Source organism: Megascapheus bottae, chromosome 17 (genome assembly GCF_031878675.1).
Source record: "Megascapheus bottae isolate mThoBot1 chromosome 17, mThoBot2.hap1, whole genome shotgun sequence".
NCBI lineage: Eukaryota > Metazoa > Chordata > Mammalia > Rodentia > Geomyidae > Megascapheus > Megascapheus bottae.
In genome coordinates, this window is record NC_143525.1 from 26,617,560 (window position 1) to 26,642,267 (window position 24,708).

Here is a 24,708-nt window from a genome sequence, read left to right on the forward strand (position 1 = left end):
CAAGTGGGGCGGGGCGTGGGGAGAGGTCACAGGCCTGTCACACAGGTGGGGCACACACAGGGCCTGGGCACATTAGGCCTGTGCAGTCACTCGACTGGCTGGACACTGGCTGCTGCCACCCTCCACTTGCTGTAGGAAGATAGGGTGGCACCAGCCGGAGGTGTGGTGCGTTGATCATGCAAGTCCATCTTGGAGCAATTCCTAGAGGGCGAATGAAGCTTGCAGGTGGATGGAGTGTCGGGGTCCTTCTTCCCCGGTCCCTCTCTATCAGCAGGAGGGATAGGAAAAACACGCCCCGACCAGAACAAGCCAGGAGAGGAAAGGGTCCACTGACCTCCTGCACTCAGCCTTCCTTCCCCGGAGCACGAACAGAGACGCCACGCAGCTTCATCAAAGCAGGAAAATCTCTCTCCAAAAAACCCTCTCCTGAGGAAGTCCCTCCAGCTAATATACCCTCACTCTAGGTCCCAGCAGAGAGTGATGAAACCGTAACACATCTGTAACCAATGGTAATCAAGTCCTGCACCCTGCCTCTTGTCTCAGCAGAAAGTTATTAGACATGGCATTACTCGGCTCCCAGCATTTCCCCTGTATTTTAGAAAAAAGAAAAAACCTAGGATATGTGGGACTACCATCATACCAGATGGATTGTGCCTGTCTTAGGTGTCTCCAAGCTTATTAGTCTTCTTAACCCGTCATGGGATCACTAAGTCCTTTTACTTGGCTCCTATCTTAGGTTGATAGGCTAATAGTTGGGACTTGCCGGTCTTTGGCTACCAGCCGTCCACTTAAGCAAATCAGACCTGAGGGGATGCACCTATTTCCATGGGAGCAGATACCTGTCGTATTAGCATTCACTGTCTACATTGATTTTGCATTATTTTCCTTGGGAGTCTTCTAATCTCCCCTCCTTGTTTTAAACTACTGTCTCCCATCCCTCTAATTTATTAGGGGGTTGATGGGCAAAGATTCATCTATAACTTCTTCAGGCTGACTCGGGCGTCGTCTCCATACTTAGCTAGGGACCCTAAAAAGCTTAGCCTATTTTCAACTACAAGCGGTGGTTCCCTATCTTGTAAGTCTGCACCCGGGCACAGGCTTTCTAAATCACTACCACTTAATTCTTCCTCTTTCTCAAGTATTTCTCCAGGTGTCTTTTTGCTTCTTTCCACCTGTTCTTTGTTTGGTCGAAAGCAAGCATTCCCATATAAGTTGCCACATAATTTAGACTTAGGTTTACCCAATTGCCTTTGTGTTTCAAGTATAAATTCATCCATTATTTTACACAGCATGCTGACAATTTAACCTTGAACATGTTCACTCACACTCATTCATACTCAAAGATCTTAAAGCGCGCAAAATATCGGCCCATCTTTTTTTTCCGCTATCATCCACATAAGCCTCACCCGTGGCTTCTTTTACTGCAGTACCATTAGCTTCAAGTAAATCTTACGACTAACCATCCGGTTCTTGGAAGCTTCTGAACCCATTTCTGCCTCGCCCTTACCGCTCTGCCAGAGACTCCACGAGGCTCCTCAGTGTTTGCCCACCGTGCTGAAGTCACCTGCGCTTCGGAGGCGGACTGGGAATGATCTGTGCAAGTCTTTTATGCTTACTTGTAGTCTGATTTTGGCCTTTTTCATCTGTTTTACTTTGAGTCTGTCTGTGTCTTGTCCAACATAGAACACCTTTCTGCTCTGACACAGCTGCAGCTTGTCTTTCTCCTTAGCTTTGAGAGGAGTTTTTCATTTTCTTCTCAATTTTCTCCTTGTGGGTTGCTTTTTTTTTTTATGGCTTTTTCTTTTTTTCTTTGTCCCCCTCCCTGTCTTTTTCTTTTTCCCTGTGAGCAACTCCAGCCTACGTTTTCCCTTCAGGTTTCCCTGTCCCTTCAGTCCCTTTTTCTTATTCTTTGTGCCTTTCAGGTTTCTCTGGTTTTTCAGTCTTTGAGTTTTTCTTACTTGACTTTTGCAGGTAGTTGCTTCCCTTTCTCCTGTTTACCACCTTTTCTTTTGTTTTTGTTTTTTTGCCAGTCCTGGGCTTGAGCTCAGGGCCTGAGCACTGTCCTTGGACTTTCTCAAGGTTAGAGCTCTACCAGTTGAGCCTCAGCACCACTTCTGGCTTTTTTCTATGTATGTGGTACCAAGGAATCGAACCCGGGTCTTCGTGCATGCTAGGCAAGCACTCTACCACTAGGCCAAACTCCCCGCCTAACCTTTTCTTTCTCTTTGTCTTTCTCTTCGTCCCTCTCATTCTCCTTGTCTTCCTCCCTGTGAGCAACTCCAGCCTGCATTATTTTCCCTTCAGGTTTCCCTGGCCCTTCAGTCCCTCCTCCATATATCTCTCGCTTGGCTCAACTTGCCGTCGTGCCCCTTTCATGCCCCGTTTCATGCCCTTTTTGTGCCCCACATTGGGTGCTAGTATTTCGGGGTCCTTCTTCCCTGGCCTCTCTCGATCAGCAGGAGGGATGGGGAAAAATACGCCCCGACCGGGATGAGCTGTGAGAGGAAAAGGCCCATTGACGTCCCGCACTCAGCTTTCCTTCCCCGGAGCACGAACAGAGACGCCACACAGCTTCATCAGGGCAGGAAAATCTCTCTCTCCAAAAACCCCCCTCCTGAGGAAGTCCCTCCAGCTAATATACCCTCACTCTAGGTCCCAGCAGAGAGTGATGAAAGCGTAACACATCTGTAATAATGGTAATCAAGTCCTGCGCCCTGCCTCTTGTCTCAGCAGAAAGTTATTAGACATGGCGTTACTCGGCTCCCAGCAGAGGAGGGGGTGCTCATTGGATGGTACTGCTTAGCCGGCCCTCATGCACTTGAAAAGCCTTCTTAGGTTTGTGGTGCTGGAGACTTGGAGGGTCTATGAATTGTAAACAGGCCCAATACTTCCTGAGCGATCTAGGGACCTTACAATTCAAAGTGACATCTAAGGAAAGGTATCAGAGCCTTTGTCGTCTGTCAGGACTTTGGTGGCACTCCTGCCAACAAGACAAGGCCCTCATGTAAAGTTGAGAGCGTGTCACAGCGCTTGTCACTTAAGGTCTGTTTTTCCTGTGATCCCTTGTTATAGTAGTATAAAGAAATAGTATGAAATCTACCCTCTGCCTTTGTTAGCCGACTTCAATTTTGTTGTTAAAACAGTGAGTAGTGGTATCCAAAGACATAAGACCTAGCGTGTGTCAGGTTTGGCTGTGGTGAGGATGGGCACATGTTCAAAGTGGAAAACAGAAGCTCTTCAAATTGCCTGAGACACCCCCCAGTTACCTCCATATCCCTACCATAGTCTAAATTCAACTTTCCTACCCATGTTTGGGAGTGTGTGTGTGACACCATGCCATGTGTGTGCCAGTTCTAGACCTTTAAACCAAGGCTTGGGCACTGCCCCTGAGTTTTTGTGTGCAAGGTTAATACTGTACCATTTGTGCAAGTTTTATTTTCATATGTTAGTGGTTAACTGGAGATCAGTCTCATGGACTTTCCTGCCCAGGCTGGCTTTGAACTGAAATTCTCAGATGTCAGCTCCTGAGTAACAATTATGATCATGAGCTACCAGTGCCTACTTTGGATTTCTCAACTTGCATAATAAGACTTCAACAATTTAAAACTTAAGAACTGGTGATAATAGCACTTGCCTGGCATGAGACTTGGGGTTTGATTTTCACTGCAAAGTTAATGACTAAATTAAACTTTTAAAGTCTCACGTGCCCACTTGCATTCTCCAGGCTGTTCATCTTATCAGTGGAGGAAAGTTTACACATCCTGTACCTGAAGGTATCTTATGTGCTCAGATCATTTCCTCAGCCCCACCCGGGTTCACATCAAGTCAGGTGGGCAGCCTCACCTGTGAGGTAAAATACCCCACTAGTGGGGTAATAACTGACTTAAAAGTGGAATCAGATACATACAGGCTGTTGAGGGCACAATAAATACTGTCACCTCACTGGAAGATTGGGCAAGTTTGGGCAGCACCAGTCTTGCTGATCTATTACTAGCCCCAACCCCAGAATGGCAGAGCAGCAGGACATGATGTGGTGAAACAGTAGGCACACAGATGGGAGGCGATCTTTCTGGCATTCAAAATGGTATTTTGGGCTAGGTGTCCATGCTCATAAAGAGGGCCAGGTGAAAAAGGCTGCCATAGGACACTGGTGAAAGAATGACCGTTTCAGCCAGAAAGGTGGGAACAAATCAAATCAGATTAGGGGACCTGCTCAAATTTGTTGGGTGAGAAGCCCAATATTAAAAAGTGATTTTCAGGCTGGGAGTTTGGCCTAGGGGTAGAGCGCTTGCCTAGCATGCACGAAGACCAGGGTTCAATTCCTTGGTACCACATACATAGAAAAAAAGCTGGAAGTGGTGCTGAGGCTCAAGTAGTAGAGCTCTAGCCTTGAGAAAAAAACTCAAGGACAGTGCTCATGCCCTGAGCTCAAGTGCAGAACTGGCAAAAAAAAAAAAAAAAAAAAAAAAAGTGATTTGCAAGCTTGAGCCTGCTGCATAAAGCATCTGGAGGGCAGGTTAAAAAAACAGGTAGCTCGAGTCAGGTACAGTGAGTGGTCCATTAATTCCAGTACTTGAGAGGCAGAAACTGGATTATGGTTCCAGGTTCCAGGTCAGCCAAGGCCAACATGCTCAACAACCCTGTCTCAACTAATAATGCTGGATGAGATGGCTTAGCCTGTAACCTCAGCCACCTAGGAGATCTTCTAGCAGAGTTTACAACTCTGCTTGAAAAATGAAGCAAATTGGGACTGGGAATTTGGCCTAGTGGTAGAGTGCCTGCTTAGCATGCACAAAGACTTGGGTTTGATTCCTCGGTACCACATATATTGAAAAAAGATGCAGCACTTTTACTTTAGCAATCCTAATTCCCCTCACCTTCCTCCAGGGACAAACAAGGCCATACATCCTGCAGGGACATGTGGTATAGTGTGTGTACTGTGACATAGGCTTGTTGCTTATCACAACAGTGACACTGTGGCTAGATCTCTACCCCTCAGGAGTGTGGTCAGATCCCACACCAAGATCTCAGTCCTGGACGAGGGACAAAGTAGAGCCCAAGGAAATGGCAAAAATGTAAGAACACAGGGCATTCTGGGCCCAACTTCCATTCTGGGGAGAGGCAGCAGGAAAACAGCTAGGCTGCAAGAGAAGAGCCACTTAGTAAATATGTTTGTACACAACTGGAGATTCCAAAATGCAGGTGAAGTAGAACATAGCAATAATCTGCCCAGATGGGGGAGGAGCCAGAAGTGTCTGGGGAAAAGTATGAAACGATGGCTTTTGTTTTTTTGGCCACCAGTCCTGGGGGCTTGAACTCCAGGCCTGAGTGGTATTATTGGGCAGTGGTATTATTGGGCTTTCTCAAGGCTAGAGCTCTACCACTTGAGCCACACCACCATTTCTGGCTTCTTTTTCTATATATGCAGTACTGAGGAATCGAGTTCCAGTCTTCATGCGTGTTAGACATGTACTCTACCACTAGGCCAAACTGCCAGCCTCAAGATGGCTCCTTTTGAAAATAATAGAGCAGCTTCGTGAATCTAAAGAGGCTCATTGACTAACAGTGCTGGGAGTTTGGCCTAGTGGCAGAGTGCTTGCTTCTAGAGGGCAGGCACTTCTCTGAGCTTTTTGCAGGCCTGTCACGGACCACTCCTGGCTCCTAGCTCTTGAGCAGCAGCTGTCCAGCTGTTCTGTAAGCAACCACCTGGCTTCCTCTGAGCTGGGGGAAGACGACTGCCAGGCCAGTGCTGGCACTGTCCTCACGAAAAGCCTTCCTTCAAGGCCCTGCTGCTCTGAGACCAACTGAAGTCTTGCTCTGAGATGTCCCTTTTAATTAAGACAGGAGCTGTACACAAGATAAAAAAAATTCACATCTAGTTTTATAGGCATTTAATAGTTTACCAATTGGTACAATAAGATTTTTAATATGCAGAAAACATGAATAAATTTTGTTTTACACAGTCTGAGAGCAACAAATCTTACTGTAAAACACAAGAGCAGTTTTATATACATTCCTTTACTGATTTTTTTTTTTAGTTGTGTCAATATCTTCAGTGAACTCTTACAATCTGGGAACTGTTTTCTCCAATTACCACCTCTGCAATGTTCATTTGGAATCAGTGCTGGCCTTCTTGTCTGTCCGAACTGATGGCTAACTCGAAGATTGTGTGTTTAGATCTCTAAGATCTTCGGAGTGAGCTTTAGCGATGCCTGAAGGATAGTAGGACAAGAAAGCAGCTACTTCATGATATAGTGGAAAGATGAAAAGACCAGGCCGGTCGTGACTTGTCAATCCAGCTCGCCCTCCTCCCCCCACCCACCCCACGGGAACAAAACAAAACTTTCCCCACCAATCTTGTACAAATCGCTTCTCTACCAGGAGATTCTTTGATCATCTAGAGGAGCGCACTGGACTTATATACAGCTGGACGGGAAGTCACCACCTCAAGTGCCTTTCCTTCCTTTTCAATTCAGTTGTTTTAAGGATTATCAAGCCACCACTGCCAACCAACACAAATGGTCTTTTAGGATAGGTTTTAAGTTAAAAAAAAGAAGAAAAGCTATTTAATGAGTGATATTATCTGAAAGTTCACACAGAAAAGGAAAGAGGCAAATAGGAGAACAGGGCACTGACAGTGAGGAGACTTGGCTTGGTGAGTCAAAGCTTCCAAAAGACTACTGTGCTCCACAGCCTGGGACAGCTCGCTAACACTAGTGATTTGGGGTAGTGCTCTGGGGACACCATTGGTCACACCACACAGACAAAACAGGATGGTCTTAGTCTCCTAAAGTGCAAGACGCCATGTCAAAAGCAACTATTCTTCAGGTGATGTGTATGCCCGTTTCCGTGCTTTCCTTCTCAGAACGCAACCAGGACTTCTTGGGCATATTAAGGTGGTGCTGGAATGTCTGTTTGCACACACGGGGGGGGGGCACACACACTCACACGTGTACACACACACAAGAATCATCTGAGGATGCAATTCTACCAGCTTTTTATTTCTTAAATGGCCAATTTGATTGAGAAAGTGACAAAGCAGCAATGAACCTCTAAACCAATGAATAAATCCTCTACTTAACAATCCAAACCAGTAACCTCATCATTGTCCTCATCCCAGGCAAGGCACAGGTTAGACAGCAGACAGAGAGGGAACACAGAGAAAGAAAGGGCATCAACAGGATAGGAAACTGCAAATCTGATTCAATTGTGGACGGACTGCTCTCCCCCACCCCACTTCATTAGTCAAACAGGGCTCCTTACACGTTTGGATCCAGTTGTGGACCATCCCTGAGATTCAACGTCCGCTGCTTCTTAAATAGAGGGTGTTAGGTAACTCAACGAAGCAGCACGCTGTGGCAATCTCCCAAGCAAGGGTAACTGTACAGAGGAACCGTTCTCCCTCCTCACTAAAAGTCACTTCAAGCTGCAGGGCAAGCAACCCGGTGGACAGTAGCTTTGTTCCTCCACCTCGCTACCATTCCTCCTTTCATCGTTTACATCTGTGAGGGGTTTCTAGATGCTGTGGCTTACCCTGAAACAATTCATGTTGCTACAGGCTAAAATGGAATTAAAAGACATTTATACATGAACAAATGTTAAGATGCACCATTTCTATGTATTTATATTTCTTGAAATAGGACACGAAATAGCAGCAAACAAGACAAAGATATTTTCCATAGCTTTTGGAGAAAAATCTAGTCAGAATAGCCAGAGGGAAAAGACTCCTCAATGTAAGCAGGGTTGCGAGGCAATATTGTCCTGAATGTTAACCTACTGAATTTAAGGAACTACCTTAAGATGTAATTTTTGTCCTCAAAAATAGCCATTACTTCTCAAAAACACTTTCCCTTCCAGAGACAACTCTCAGGAATTACTAAAAACAAACAAGCAAACAAACATAAAGACACAATATAAACATTAAGCTGCTTCTAGTTAATAGGTTGCCTATTCTGTGTGTGTATGTACAGGACATTAACTCTCACCCTTTGTCTTTTCCAGGAATCAAATTTCCATTAAATACATAAAAGGGGACTTAAAAAATTCACATATTACACAAAATGAATAAAATGCTATTCAGAAAAAAGTATCTTGTTAAACTGTCACTGTTATTTCATTGCTTCTGTTAATTTTCCAAATGACTCTCATTAAAAAGAAAACAAAAAAAAAAACCTGTTGGTTAGCTAAGCAATGAATTCTTTATTAATGAACATCAATGGAATAGTGTTCCAAAAGTCATGGACAAAAATTCTCTTAATCTACTTGGTAGTAACTCTGGATCAAAATATATGCTCTATTGGGGTGTGTAAAGTGTTCCAGGGCGACATGAGAGGAGACAAAGGAAGTGGCTTTCCTTCGGCTGGAACCCCTCCCCCAGCTTGGTTTTCTGAAGCATTAGGGGTCAAAAAGGGCTTGTTCTAAAGCATAGTTGTGGTACTCCACAGCAAGATTAATTTTACTTGTACAGTTTAGAGCTTCTTCAAAAATTCAAGACCCGAGGACATGGCGGTTGTGTGTGATCTACATATACAGACTTATCCATTTATAGATAGGCCCGTATACTTACAAACATTTCTATATAAACAAAAGGTGAAAAAAAAACCAGTACATTTTTATGCATACTCCATTAAACCCTGTCTTCTTTTAACTTGTAAAAAGAAACATAGTCGAAATGTTATCAGAATCACTTTGAAAAACAAACTGCTGTATTTCTCCCACTTCTTTAAAAATGGCAAACAAAACCTTTTCAATATTTGTCATTATGTAATGCACATTGCACATCCCTAAAAAACATCATAAACAAATAGTGATTTATACCATGACACTTAATGGGAAGATTAAATTCTACTTGGAAGTCACATCACTATACAGTCTAATAGTATGGAGAATACAACTAGAAGCAGGTCTAGTGTGGAAAATAGAAGCTTAGACTATGACAGTGTTATCAACCTGTTTACAAAGCATTAAGACCCAAGTGGAAGAAATGATTTGCTATGAGCTGCTGAGATTTTTCTTATTTGAGATTTACAATCATTTTCTTACATAAATATACCACTATACTTTGCTTGATAGGCCGCCAAAACAAACATATCCTATTGATTTGGCAAATGGGTCATAACAAAAATTCCAATGTGTAATCCCCATTAAATTACATAGATGGTTCTGGAGATTTAGAACTGTATTCTTATCATCTAACATCTTTAGATTTATTAAGCACACTTAAGTGATGTTACATAGATACACATTTCAGAAAAAGCCCTAATAACCACCACTTTCCCCCCAAATGAGGCCATCAAGTCAGGCACCAACAGATAGCAGAAAGAAAAACAGGAATTATAATCCAACATAAATGACACTGTCAACTATTCAGTTTAGTGCCCTAGTCCAATTTATTCAACTTCTGCCCTTGTAGGCCTGGTGTGATCAATGCCAGCCCAGGTTTTAAAACCCTATGGTACTTCTAGACAACGTATGTAAATTTACAGTATACAATTTGGATTCACCATGCATGAATACTTTGTGTGTAACATTTAATAAGCTCAATCTACATCCAGAATAATTTACATGAAAGGACAATATTTATTTAAACAGAGCTCAATGGGGTAACCATGGTATCATCAGAGTGCATCCAGAGGAAAAAAGGGAGGAAGGGCCAAGTGAGACTCAATCAACGGCACTCCCACACCTTTACTGTTTGATCTACACTGCCAGTAACCACATAGGGAGCCGTCTTGTGGAAATCTGAAAGAAAAAGAAAAGGCTGGTTTTCAAATCGGATTAAGACAGGCCTAATTTTTACTGAGTTATAAAATAAGAAGCCAAGTCCACGTGTCAAGAATTTTAGCTGGGCACCAGTGGCACACACCTGTGATCCTAGCTATTGAGGAGGCTAAGATCTGAGGATCATGGCTCAAAGCCAGTCCGAGCAGACTGATATCTCCAATTAACCAGCAGAAGTAATCTGGCTCAAAGTGCTCAGCCTTGGGCAAAAAAAGCTCAGGGACAGCACCCAGACCAAGTTCAAGCCTCATGACCAAAAAAAAAAAAAAAAAAAAAAGAAGAGAAAGAAGAAAAGAAAATTGTTAGAGGTTGGTTTTGAACTTGCAATCTTTGTGCCTCAGCTTCTTCAGTGCTGGGATGGTGGTGAACACCACCACATAGAAGATGATAAAACCATGTTCACTATACATACCTATCTGCACCACAAGTTACCAAGCTGACCACCTGGCTTAGAGGCTGAAACTCAAAGATTAAGTCCTAAATTAACACCTCAATAAAAATGTCAAGCCCTTGGCCAGTAGTTTGGCCTAGTGGTAGAGTGCATGCCTAGCATGCATGAAGACACTGGTTCAATTCCTCGGTACCCTATACATAGAAAAAAGCTGGAAGCAATGCTGAGGTTCAAGTGGTAGAACTCTAGCCTTGAGGAAAGCCCAAGGACAGTGCTCAGACCCTGAGCTCAAGCTCAAGAAAAAAAAAAAAAAAAAGGCAAGCCCAAACAATTAGTTTTATCTCAAAATGATGCTCAAATCTAATAAAAATGGAAAGTATCAACATATTTATTTTTTGAACAGTTATGGTCCAGGTTTATTACTAATGCTTTATATTTGATCCTTCAAATATTCCTAAGGTAATTATTAACTCATTTCACTAAGTTTTCCTAAGTATTACATCCACCACATGGTAGTATACTACAACTGCATTATCTTAAATTCCAGCTAGCATTGGTGGCTCACACCTGTAATCCTAGCTACTCAGGAGGCTGAGATCTGAGGATCATGATTCAAAGCCAGACTGGCATGAAAGTCCATGAGACTCTCTCTTATCTTCAATTAACATATAGAAAACTGGAAGTGGCATTGTTGTAGAACAATAATAGCCTTGAGCTGAAGAGGTTAGGGACAGCACCCAGGCCGAGTTCAAGCCCCACAACCGACCAAAAAAAAACCCCCAAAACTAAATCCATTGGTGCCTGTGGCTCATACCTGCAATCTTAGCTACTCAGGAGGCTGAGATGAGATCTGAAGATCACTGGTTTGAAGCCAGACCTGACAGGAAAGTCTGTGAACCCTGTTTTGTTGATTGTAAGGCGTGGGTACGGTTCATCAGTCTCTGTGAGCTCATGATGAGCACTCTTTTCACTTGAGCCATAGTGCTACTCTATGTTTTTTTGGTTTTTTTGTTTTTTTTTTTGCCAGTCCTGGGCTTGGGCTCAGGGCCTAGGCACTGTCCTTGGACTTTCTCAAGGTTAGAGCTCTACCACTTGAGCCTCAGCACCACTTCTGGCTTTTTTCTATGTATGTAGTACCTAGAAATTGAAGCCTGGTCTTCATGCACGGTAGGCAAGCACTTTACCACTAAGCCAAACTCCTGGCCCTACTCCCAGTTTTTGAGTGGCTAATTGGTGATAAGAGTCTCTGGAGAACTTTTCTTCCTAGGCTGGGTTCAAACCATGATCCTCAGATCTTAGCCTCTTTAGTAGCTAGGTAGCTAGGATTACAGGCATAAGTCACTGGCATCCAGCATCCCATGAACTTTTATCTCCAATAAAAACTTCTAAATAGGGCTAGGAATGTGGCCTAGTGGTAGGTTAGAGTGCTTGCCTAGCATGCATAAAGCCTGGGTTCAATTCCTCAGTACCACATACACAGAAAAAGCCAAAAGTGAAGGTGGTGCTCAAGTGCTAGCCTTGAGCAATAGAAAGAAGCTCAGGGACAGTGCCCAGGGCCTGAGTTCAAGACCCAGGACTGGGGGAGGGAGAGACCTATTTAAAAAGCCAGAAATAGAAGCTGGGAGTTTGGCCTAGTGGTAGGGTGCTTGCCTAGCATGCACAGAAGACCAGGGTTTGATTCCTCAGTACTATATACATAGAAAAAGCTAGAAATGGTGCTGTGGCTCAAGTGGTAGAGCTCTAACCTTGAGAATGCCCAAGGACAGTGCTCAGGCCCTGAGTTCAAGCCCCAGACCAGGGGATGGGGGTAGGGAGCCAGAAGTAGAGCAGCTGTGGCTCAGGTGGTAGTGGTAGAGTGCTAGCACACACAAGCATATTCATATGATGCTGATGACATTTACTAAACTTGTAATTTCTGGAGTTCCTACTGGAAATACATGACAGTAGACATCTGCCAGATAAAAACGTTTATCATACATTCTAAACACAGAAATCTTGTTTTTTATTTTGTAGCCTAGACTATTGAATATATATATATATATTCATATTGAGAAATTTATGTACTAATAGGGGAGAAAACTTATCAGAATAGTTGGTTGGTATCCTTTTCAAAATTCCAGTTTTTTTTGTTTTGTTTTGTTTAGGCAAGCACTCTACCACTAGGCCAAACTCCCAGCCCCTCAAGATTCCAGTTTTCAAAATCAATGGTTTTTGTCTTTTGCTTTGTTTGCCAATCTTGGGGCTTTCCCAAGGCTAGTGCTCTACAACTTGAGCCACAGCAGCATTTCCGGCTTTTTGTGTGTATGTGATACCAAGGAATCGAACCCAGGGCTTTATGCATGCTAGGTGAACATTCTACCACTAGGCCTCCTGGACCTCAATGTTTTTATTATGAAGCTAATGGTGGGAAAGAACTCGTAGGAATGCCATGGAGTTTGAACATGTCTTCTCCATTCTTCCCTGGAATAGCATGGTCATTTCTTTTTTATTTTTTTCTTCCTTTCCCCCCCCCAGTGCTGGTGCTAGCACTGTCCTTAGGCTTTCCCAAGGCTAGCCACTCTACCACTTGAGCCACAGCACCAATTCTGCTTTTTCTGTGCATGTGGTACTGAGGAATCTGACCAAGGGCTTTGTGCATGCTAGGCAAGCACTCTACCACTAGGCCACACTCCCAGCCTAGCATGGTCATTTTTTCTCTTACCTGGAAAAGTCCCCGTGCTACTTAATACTTTCCTTACAACTGGCTCTCCACACTATACTTGTTCAGAAACATGAGGATGGACGTATACATACCCAAGGAGGTAACAAAGTGTTCATGCGCATTGAGGGTCTTCATGCATCGCTTATTCTTGTAATCCCATACACGTAGGGTCTTGTCATCAGCACAACTCAAAATAAATTTCCCCCCAGAATGGAACAGAACTCCACGTACCCAGTTATCATGACCCACCTTAAAGACAAAAAGGTATCTGACTTAGCAAATAGGTAAATTATTTAAACAGCATCTATACAATAATGTTACTGCAACTCCCCCCACCATTTCTGGGGTTTAAATTCAGGGCTTTGACCTATCTACTTGAGCTATACCACAGCCTTTTGCTTTAGGTGTTCTTCAAATTCTCCTTTTTATGCTTCTTGCATGGTTGGGCACACTACCATGCCCAACTTTCAAGGACTGAGAGTGGGTCTCTCAAACATTTTGCCCGGACTGGCATCAAACTGTAATCCTTCTGACTAGTTAGGATACCACGTGTGAGTCACTTTGCCCAGATACTCCAGCATTCCTGAAAAATAACATGAGAACGTCCCTTGTCAAAGGACAAAAATGCTAACTATCTCTAGTATGACAAATCAACCTGTTACCCTAGAAACCTTGAAGACACTTGTGTGTTTGTGTTTGTGTGTGTGTGTGAGCGCACGCCAGAACTCAGGGCGTGCGTGCGCACGCGGCCTGAACTCAGGGACTGGGTGCTGTCCCTGAGCATTCTATTACTTGAGCCATAGTACTACTTCTGGCTTTTTCTGTTATTAACTGGCTTTGAACCGCAATCCTTAGCTCTCAGCCTCCTGAGTAACTAGGATTACAGTTGTTAGCCACTGGCACCCAGATCACTTAGCTTTTATATTCAAAGCTAGTGCTCTACCACTTAAGCTACAGCTTTTTGATAATTAGTTGAAAAAAAAAAAATCTCTCTTTTGCCAGTTGTAGGGCTTGAACTCAGGGCCTGGGCTCTATCCCTAAGCCTCTCTGTGCTCAAGAATAGTGCTCTACCACTTGAGCTACAGTGCCACTTCCAGTGTTTTTTTATGTAGTACTGAGGAATTTGAACCCAGGGCTTCATGCATACTAGTCAAGCACTTTACCACTAAGCCACATTCCAAGTCCCCAAAATTCTCCTTCTCTTTAAGAAGAGCACTAGATAAAACTCAAAGTCTCATGCATGCTAGGCAAGTACTATAGAGTTGAGCCATACCAAAGTCATAAACCTTGTTTCTTGAAACAAATAAGCAAATAAAATAACCTCCAAAATTATATACCAAAATTAGGAATGTCATAAAAGAAAAAATAAAAATTTCCAAAGAAATGAAATTAGTAAAATCTTACAAAGAGAAAATAAAATGTATAGCTGGGTGCTGGTGGCTTGGACCTGTAATCCTGGCTACTCAAGAGGATGAGATCTGAGATCTGTTTGAAGCCAGCCTGTGCAAGCAAGACTATGAGACTTATCTCCAATAAACCAGCAAAAAGTCAGAAGTGGCTCAAACAGTAGTGTTAACCCGAGTACAAAAAGCTCTAGGACAGAGAGGAAACAAGATGGTTGGGAGGGGGGAGGAGGAAGGAAAGGGGGACAAAAACATGAGATGGGGTATCAATGGGTGAGAAGTAATATACCCACAACCTGATGAATGTAACTGTAACCCCTCTATACATTACCCTGACAATGAATTAAAAAGAAAAAAAAAGTTCTAAGCACCTAGGACAGAGGAGGAGGGGGAGAATGGAGATAGAGAGAAGGGGGAGGGAGGGACAGAAAAAGAGAAAGAGCGAGAGTGAGAGAGAATAAAATGTATAGATCATTTGATTCCAGTAGGTGGCTGACACCTATGAATTCCTAGCTATACAGATGGCTGAGATCTGGAGGATTGTGGTTTGAGGCTACTCTAGGCAGAAAAGTCCTTGAGATCCCTTCTCCAAAATAACTAGCAACCTCTGGGCTAGAGGTATGGCTCAAGACGTAGTATGCCACATGGGTGATCAAGCAAGTTAATCAAACCCCAAACCCCAAGTTCAAGCCACAGTACCACACACAAAAGAAGTTGTCATACAAAATAAATGTACCTATATACATAGGAAAATTACCAAATGGTAATCTCAATACCAAAAAGCCAGAAGTGGAGCTATGGCTCTACTGTTAAGAGAGCTAGCTAGCCTTGAGCCCAAAAATTCAGGGACAGCACCCAGGCTCTAAGTTCCCAGGACTGAGCCGCCAGAGTATCTAGGATTACAGAAGTCTTTCTTATAGAAGCTTCACTAAGAAATCCAACCATGTTTCTTTTGACCACATCAAACATGGAAGAAGTGCAGTGCCCACTTCAGCTGAATAATAGGAGGCAGAATTCTGGAGAAATTCATGATGAACTTGCTTTCTGACTTACTCAATTATTTATTTTTGTCAGTTGTGTGGCTTAAACTCAGGGCCTGGGCACTGTCCCTGCGCCCTTTTGCTCAAAGCTAGCCCTCCATTACTTTGAATCACAGCTGTACTTCCTGTTTTTGAATGGTTAATTGGAGATAAAATTTCAGGAGGACTTTTCTACTGGGACTGGCTTCAAACCACCACCCTCAGATCTCAGCCTCCTGAGTATCTAGGAATATAGGCATGAGCCACCAGAACCTGCCTGCTTTCTGATTTTATTTTTACTTTTTGATTTTAAACAAACGATTTTAACATAGTATACCTGAACTCAATTCCCAAAGTTTAACTCATTACGATAGTTTAAATTGTCATTTTTTTGGGGAAAAGAGGGTGATTTACCCTTATTAGAACTCAAGAAAGGGACAATAAAAAAGCTGAGCATAAGTGTCCATCACTCCATTTACACATATGGCTCTTTTCAATTCCTGATGATGTGTCTACATGTGTCTGTCATAGTCTATGGAGACAGCCACTTAGAGATATGGTTAGTATCTATACAATCTCTAAACAAACATGGAAACCAAATTATCCACAATTCCTCTGGGAATTCCTTTAGGCAAACCAGTGTCTCTTCACATTTGCATATCCTCAACTGGAGATCTCAATGCTCCTAGTGAAGTACGGAGACTGGGTCTAAGCAAAAAATACTGAAAATAGAGGACATTATTCAGTTTATAAATGTGTTTTGAGTTGCTAAGTTCCATAAAAGTCTTACTCTCCTTAGTTGATTTTTTAAAAAAATTTCTCTTGATTATATCCACATTCAAATTGTTTTAGCTTATCTTTAACATCTTTGTTAGATTAGTGCATTCTGTTCACTGGTTTTTTATTTACTTTGTGTTCACATCTGATTTGTTTTCTTCTTTGTTAAGAAAACTACATCTTGTGTGGTTTTAGGTATGTAAGCCACCAGATTCTGGTGACTCGTGCCTATATTCCTAGATACTCAGGAGGCTGAGATCTGAGGATGGTGGTTTGAAGCCAGTCCCAGAAAAGGTCTCCTTAGATTCTTTATCTCCAATTAACCATTCAAAAGCAGGAAGTACAGCTGTGATTCAAAGTGATGGAGGGCTAGCTTTGTGCAAAAGGGCTCAGGGACAGTGCCCAGGCCCTGAGTTTAAGCCACACAACTGACAATATTCATTAGGGTGGTCCACTAGTGTTCCAATAAAGACTTCAAATTTGGTGTTTAAAGTGGTGGCTTCTCTGTTCTCCCAACTGGATCAATACTAGGGGGAAATACATACTTCCAAGTTGGCATTCTATAGAAATAACTTTCATGTTACTGCAATAGTGGGTTTACAAAAACATAAGGAAAAGCATCTTTATAAAGAAGTTATTTTAAAGTGGTAGAGTAACTGAGGTTACTTAATAAGATATCATAGAGTATCTAATCCAAAAAAGCATTTAAAAAAAATGAAGATGTCAATGAAGCAAGGAGATCACACAAACTTACAAGAGTCATAAGGCACATGCCAGTACTGACGTCCCACATCTTAATAGTTTTGTCTCTGGATCCGGATAGCAAGAACGGCCCAGGCTTGCCACTTTTTTTAGTCTATAGAAAACAAAAAAATTTATTTTCCTATGCAACAAGGTAGGTATTTTAAATGGCTTCTCTGTAGAGTATTTCCAATACTTTACAAAAATGCAATTTGTTTTTATCTATTAAAATATGTAAGTCTTTGCACACTATGAATGTAGTAAACACCAATCGATGATGTATTACTGCTTGGGACAGATCTCTATAATTAGGACTGAGGATACAGCTTAGTGATAGAGCAATTGTCTACTAAAGCACTAGGCACTCGTTTTGAGCCCCAGCACTATGTCTATAATTAAGAAGGATTTTAAGACTAGGTGTAGTGGCTCCTACCACTTGGAGAGTCAGAGATATCAGGAGAATCTCAGTTCAAGAATAGCCAAGCAAAAAGCTAGCAAGGCCTTATCTGAATAAGCAAAGAGTGTAATGAATGCCTGTGAACCCAGTACAAAGGAATCTGTGAGGAAGACTAAGGTCTGAAACTAAACTTGGGCAAAAATGTGAGACCCTATCTAAAAAATTAAGGCCAAAGAAAAGGACCAGGGGTCATGGTTCGAGTGGTAAGAGTACCTACCTAACAAACACAAGTCCCTGGGTTAAAATCTCAGTATTTAAAAAAGAAAAAAAAAAGGAGGGGGGAAAAAAAGATTTCAAAGCTTTATTTTTTCATGCATGCTAGGCAAGCACTCTACCACTAGGCCAAACTCCTGGCCTCTAAAACTTTATTTTTTACATAAAGTCCAACCAAGATAGGTCCACATGGTAAGGTAATGACCACCACAGGGTGGCATAAAGAATTTGAAAAGGCTGAATGGGATATAAACACATGTTACAGCACTTGTCTGGCATGCTTTAAGGCCCGAAGCAGGGGGTGGGAAAGGGGGATTTCTTCTTCAATTTAAGATGCAATATTAGAAATCCAGGATAAGAAAGTCTCTACAAAAAGAAATATGAAATCTTGGATCATAAACCATATCTTTCTTTATTGATATTGAGTGATTACATACATAATCATCTTTATATTCACACTTATATGGATCATCATTCTGATTCATATACCTTTTAATGAAATATTCTGTAATTTTTTGGCTATTTGTTTTGAGACAAAGTCTTGCTGTATAGCAGAGACTGGCCTTAAACTCAAGATTTTTCTGCTCTGATTGATGTATGCTGAAATTACAACTATGTGCCACAATGCTTGGCTTCAAATGATCACTTTCATTCAAGAGAATCCTCAGCCTCAACACCCATCAAATAGAATCTCATCTCATGGCAATAATAATCACTGGCTAAAAAATAGAAGTCCTTGGGGCTGGGAGTTTGGCCTAATGGTTAAAGTGCTTGCCTAGCATGCACGAAGACCCGGGTTCGATTCCTTGGTACCACATATATAGAAAAAAAGCCAGAGGTGGTGCTGAGGCTCAAGTGGTAGAGCTCTAGCCTTGAGAAAGTCCAAGGACACTGCTCAAGCCCAGGACTGGCAAAAAAAAAAATAAATAAATAAATAAATAGAAGTCCAGCAAGGTGTGATGGTTCATGCCTGTAATCCTAGCTACTCAGGAGTCTGAGATCTAAGGATCACAGTTCAAAGACAAAGCCAGCCCTGGCACTAAAGACTGTGAGACTCTTATCTCCAATTAATTACTAGAAAAGGGGCTGTGGCTCAAGGGCAGGGTGGTAGCCTTGAGCTGAAGAGCTCAGGGACAGCGCCCAGGCTGAGTTCAAGTCCCATGACCCCCACACATACACAAAAATAAATTTATATTATATACATAATAAAAATTTAAAAACAAACATTATGTAAGGCTCTAAGATTTATTCCAGCAACTAAATCATGAAATGTCATGTATATTATATAATACCTCAGATCCTGTTGCGTCAGAGATGGAAGAATATGAACTTTCTGGAGCCCAGGAAATGCATTCCACCACATGCTCGTGTTCTCGGAGCTCAGCCTTGCATTCCTTTGTTGCTACGACCCACACACGCACAGTCTGGTCATTGGAACAGCTGGCTATCAGAGTGCCATCCTGATTTGGCCGCACCATACGTACCCATTCTCTGTGTCCTGTAAATGTCTTCACACAGTAGCTGTCAACGTAAGTAATAATTTACATTGTGAGTGACAATCATCAGGATACTTTTCATTAGTGACACAAAAATAGCTGTGCATTAAGAGAATACTATCAAGTTAGACAAATCATACCTAAGTCAACAGAATAAATGTAATACCTTGATTAATAAGGATAAACATAGGACAGAAAGTAAAATACCAGATAATACAGGCTGACAGGGGTCAGAGCTAAACAAACCAATAAAATCGGAGAATGCAAAATACAGAGTAATAAAATGCTTTAAAATGTTTCTAGGGATTCTGGAAAAACAATATGTTTACTAACCTGGGCTAAACCAGTCAAAGTTTTTCTATAACTACTATGTATAATTCTAAGCTCAGCATAACAGGGACATAGTAACACAAATGGTGCATTTTAATGTAAACCCACAGAAAGATTACTTAATGGATTTGGGGAGGGCAGGAGGAATTTGTTTTTTTGGGGAGGAGGGGTAGTGCTAGGAACTAAAAAGCCACTGTTTTTTGATTGACTTGAGGGTTAGACAAGTGTTCTATCTCTTAACTCACATGCTTCCAGCCTTTAAACTTACTTTCAAAGTACATAACATTAACAGAACAACGACTGTCATGATGAGCATTCTAGATTAAGCTAAAAAAAAAAAAAAATCACTAACCATCAAGAATACAGTTTTGTTTTTAAATTTCTTTTTAGCTGATGCCTCTTAAAGTAAACTTACCCAGTTTGCACTTCCCACATTTTTATAGTTTTATCCCGTGAGGCAGACACTATATGATCTCCATTAGGCATGATGGCTACTGAAGAGACATTGTGGTCATGGCCTAAAACACAAAACACAGTAATATATTCAGCAATATACCACCAAGGATAATTTGACTTCATCATGGATTTTTCTATGGTATTTTAAAAGGCCACAGCAAATACTTTTTTGTATGTTCAGGTCCTAAGACTTAAGTGCTTTCCTCGAGCTCAAAGTTGGCTCTCTACCACTTGAGCTAAGGCTCTGCTTCCAGCTTTTTGCTGAATCTTGACTCAGATCCTGGCCTTTGAGTAACTAGGATTATATGTGTGAGCCACTGGTGCCTGGCCACATCAAGTTCTTCATTCACTGAGTTTTAAAGAAAGTTTGGTAAGATTTACACAAAAAAGTTCAGAAATTGATTACAAATGATAAGAAATAAGACTTACAGGATACAATTCACAGAATCAATAAAAAAATTTGTGATCAGGGGCTGGGAGTTTGGCCTAGTGGTAGAGTGCTTGCCTAGCATGCACAAAGACCCGGGTTCAATTCCTCGGTACCCCACATACATAGCAAAAAGCCGGAAGTGGTGCTGAGGCTCAAGTGGTAGAGCTCCAGCCTTGAGAAAGCCAAAGGACAGTGCTCAAGCCCTGAGCCCAAGCCCAGGACTGGCAAAAAAAAAAAAAAAAAAAAATTGTGATCAGACAGATGTGCTTGTACCCTGTAAGGACTGAGACAAAATCTTGATCAAAGGATCCTGTTTCTAAGGCTAGCCAAGGCTAAAAAGTAAGACTGGCTGTGTGCTAGTAGTTTACACCTACAATCCTACTCAGAAGGCTAAGTAAGATGTGAGGATCACAGTTCAAAGCTAGCCTGGGCAGACAAACCTGAGACTTTTAACTTACAGCTGTGTCTCAGCTGGTAGAATACTAGCCTTAAACACAAAAACTCAGCACCCAGGCCCTGAGTTCAGGCCCCAGAATGTGCAAAAAAAAGTGACAATGTAAAAAAAAATATATGCTTAATATGCTTGAGTGTATACAACATACAGAAAAACAGCAGTCAGGAAAAGATTTGGTTCTCTAAAACAGTAGTTGAAAAAAATAAAGTAAAATATAAAGTAGTGCTCGAGAATTATCTTTATGCTGTTATGCTTATGGAGATTTAGAAAATGCATCATTTCAGCAGGATACTGGTGACTCATACCTGTAAACCTAGCTACTTAGGAGGTTGAAACAAGCAAGATTATGGTTCCATACTGGGAATACACACAATCCCCTTCTCACCAACAGATGGAACCCCTGTCATCATAGCTACAACGGAGCATACAGAGTAGGGAGATGGAAGAGGTAGAAGGGTTAGCCCATCGTAAAATGAAACCTGATCTCAAAATAACCAGTGCAGCTGGGTACCAGTGGCTCATACTTGTAATCCTAGCTAACCAGGAGGCTGAGACCTGAGGACTGAGGTTAAAGACAGACCAGGCAGTCAATTCCATGAAAAAGCTAAAAGTGGAACTACAGCTCAAGTGGTAGAGTGTTAGCCTTTAGCCAAAAAGCTCAGGAACATCACTCATGCCCTTAATTCAAGCCATAGGACCAGCAAGTAAAAAACAAAAACAAAAACAAAAACAAAAAACAACAAAACCAAACAAAAACAAAAAACCCAAAACCAAACAAAAAACAAAAGGACAGGGGACACACCTGGAGGCAATGCTTGGGAACAGAATGCTTGCCTACTTAATAGAACCCCAGTTCAAATGTCAATAACTACTCAAAAAAGGAAGGTCATAAACTTGGTTCACATGTCTAATTAGGTATGCTATATATATACATTTAAATTACAGCTGAGCCAGGCGAGGTGGCTCACATCTGTAATCCTAGCTACTCAGGAGGCTGAGATCTGAAGATCAAGGTTCAAAGCCAGCCTGGCCACAAAAGGACCTGAGACTCTTATCTCCAATTAACCTCTAGAAAATGGGAAGTGGGGCTTAGTTCAAGGGTATGGCAGTAGCCTTGAAGAGCTCAGGGACAGGACCCAGGCCAAGGGTTTTCAAGTCCCATGTATGACAAAAAAAAAAAAAAAAAAATTACAAACATGTGGCACCGCCCCCCCCCCCCGTGTGTGTGTGTGTGTGTGCGCGCGTGTGTGGAGCCTGAAGCTCAGGGTCATGTACTTGCCAAGAGGTACTCTACATTTGAACCATGCCTGCTCTTATTTTTAACTTTTCTTTAGATATGGTCTCAGGCTTGTTTTTTTTGCCAATCCTGGGGCATGAACTCAGGGCCTGGGCACTGTCCTTGTCTTTTTCAAGGATAGAGCTCTACCACTTTAGCAACAGCACCATTCCAAGCCTTTTCTGTTTGAGGCACCAAGGAATCAAACCCAAGTCTTCACACATGGTAGGCAATCACTCCACCACTAGGCCAACTCCCAGCCAGTCTTATACTTTTAGCCAATCCTCCTACCTATACTTCTCAATAGCTAATTCCATAGGCACACACCACCAACTTACTTCTGAAGTAGAGCCCCATCAACTATTATCCAGGCTGGCTTTCATCCAAGATCCTCCCAATCTCCAAGTCCTCAATAGTTTGGATTAGAGGCACAAACCACTGGGACTAACTAAATAAATATCACCCCCCCACACACCGCATACTCCAGTCCTGGGGCTTGAACCCAGGGCCCGAGTACTGTCCTTGGGCTTTCTCAAGGCTAGAGCTCTACCACTTGAGCTACAGCATCACTTCCAGCTTTTTTCTATGCATGTGGTACCAAGGAATCAAACCATGCGAGTCTTTACGCATGGTAGGCAATCACTCTACCACTAGGCCCACTAGGCCAAAAACTCTTGACCCCTTACCTTTTTTTTTTAAGGAATAGATAATGGTTAGAAAGAAATAAACATAAACAATAGATTTACCAAAATGCCTAGAATTGAGTGAACTTCTCTATTGCATTTAATTTAGGGGGAGACACACTATTCCAATTATACCCTTCTGGTAATTGTATTTTTAAAATTACTAATAAAGTTTATGATCCTTACACAAAATTTCAATAGTCCTATTCCATTATGCTTAAGAACAAACACCCAGCAGGGTGTGGTGGCTCACGTTTGTAATCCTAACTATTAAGGAGGCTGAGATCTAAGGATCAAGGTTCAAAGCCAGCCTGGGCACTAAAGACTGTGAGACTTTTATCTCCAATTAATCACTAGAAAAAGAGAAGTGGGGCTGTGGCTCAAGGTGTAGGGGGATAGCCTTGAGCTGAAGAACTCAGGGACAGTACCCAGGCCCAGAGTTCAAACCCTATAACCCACAAAAAAAAGAAAAAAAAAAAGAACACCCTTATTTTATGAACATCTACATACCAAAATGATTTAAGTATATATATTATCATGACCATATGCTCTTTTTTATATTAAAACTGAGTTTTTACATTGTACTTCAAATGTCATGTTCTACAAACAAGTATTTAAGAAAAAATCTTTATATGCAATCACTGGCACATAAATTTAAGGACATAATTAAAACTAAGCTGAATCTTTGTATGTCATAGATACATATCAATCTTCATAACAATATATATCTATGGACTATATATCCTATTCTAGACTTACGTGTCTATATAGATATACTTATATCTCCAAATTCATGTCAATGACCTGGAGTACCTGTATATTGAGTCATCACTCTTGTATTATTTAAACATGACCACACATTATTATTCTCAAGAAACTCTATTACTTAGCTCCCACAACCTTTATTTTACAGATGAAAGAATTTAAAATTTCTAATGCCCTAAGAAAAAAGAATATGAACCCAAATAACTGATTTCAGAGACTAGTCCAAAATAAGTATACTGCCTTGTCTCCACAGCAAGATTTGGCTAAAAAGCTGACAATGAGTGTATAACACTTAGAGAAGTGAGACAAGAAACCTGGGTTATAGTTTTCATAATACCAATGTTCTCTGAACTTCAGTTTCTCAACTGAATAGATGAAAAGAAGAAATTCTCAATAACTATATTTCTTCCTTCAGATAAATTGGTGACAGGGTAGTTTCAGGAGGCTGAGATCTGAGGATTGAGGTTCAAAGCCAGCTCAGGCACTGAAAAGTCTGTGAGCTGAAGAGCTCAGGGACAGCACCTAGGCCCAAAGTTCAAGTCCTACAACCACCACCACCAACAACAACAAAAAACTAAAAATATTTATGAAAATTAAGTATTTTATGTCAGTATAATACTTAAACCTTCATACAAGCAATTCTCAACCACTTTAGCTTATCTATGGACTATGTATACACATCAGATGTTCCTCTAGCAATGCAGATAAATGATTTAGAGTTGGACGCAGGACATCTGCAATGCAAGAAATCACTGCTAACGCACTCTCTTCTCCCCCTTACCGTGCATGGTTCTGATGCATTCAAAGCCCTGAAAATCCCATAGTTTAATGGTCATATCTGCAGAACACGAAGCCAGAAGCTTGCCACTGTGGTCAAAGGAAATGTCCTGTACAGAATCTGTATGTCCCTTAAGAGTTCGTTCAAAATCTCCAGTCTCATAATCCCACACCTATAGAGGAAGAAAACAGATTAATACCAAACCACAGTTACTTTTTCACTTCACATTTATACTCAGCCATCATTCTGACATCTTACTAATTAACTGAAATAATAAATGGATGAGATGACAGTTTCTCTAGCCCAAACTGGTGTCTTATTAATTAAAACAGACTTCCACTACCACAATAAGTACTTAACATAAAATCCACAAGGCTCAGTTCTTTCCTAGTCTGAGGCAGGCAACCAATAAAAATAATGAAATTTAAGTGTAAAAATGTTTTATGAGCAGGGTGCAGTGGCTTACATCTGAGGATAGAGGTTCAAAGCAAGCCCAGAAACTAAAAAATCCATGAGATTTTTAACCTCTAATTAACCACCAGAAAACAAGAGGTAATG

The 24,708-nt window shown here is 41.6% G+C and overlaps 1 protein-coding gene across 1 annotated transcript in view; it reads right to left on the reverse strand.

Moving 5' to 3' along the window:
• Positions 1-9,556: 9,556 nt before the first annotated feature.
• Pafah1b1 (platelet activating factor acetylhydrolase 1b regulatory subunit 1) overlaps positions 9,557-24,708 on the reverse strand; it is a 53,748-nt gene continuing 38,596 nt past the window's right edge. The window contains exons 6-11 of the mRNA XM_090350410.1: positions 24,154-24,322; positions 19,724-19,826; positions 18,775-19,003; positions 16,826-16,927; positions 12,965-13,121; positions 9,557-9,741 (exon numbers count right to left, since the gene is read on the reverse strand). Of these exons, the coding sequence (XP_090206536.1) occupies positions 9,668-9,741; positions 12,965-13,121; positions 16,826-16,927; positions 18,775-19,003; positions 19,724-19,826; positions 24,154-24,322 (834 nt within the window). The 3' untranslated portion in view covers positions 9,557-9,667. The remainder of the gene's footprint in view (positions 9,742-12,964; positions 13,122-16,825; positions 16,928-18,774; positions 19,004-19,723; positions 19,827-24,153; positions 24,323-24,708) is intronic.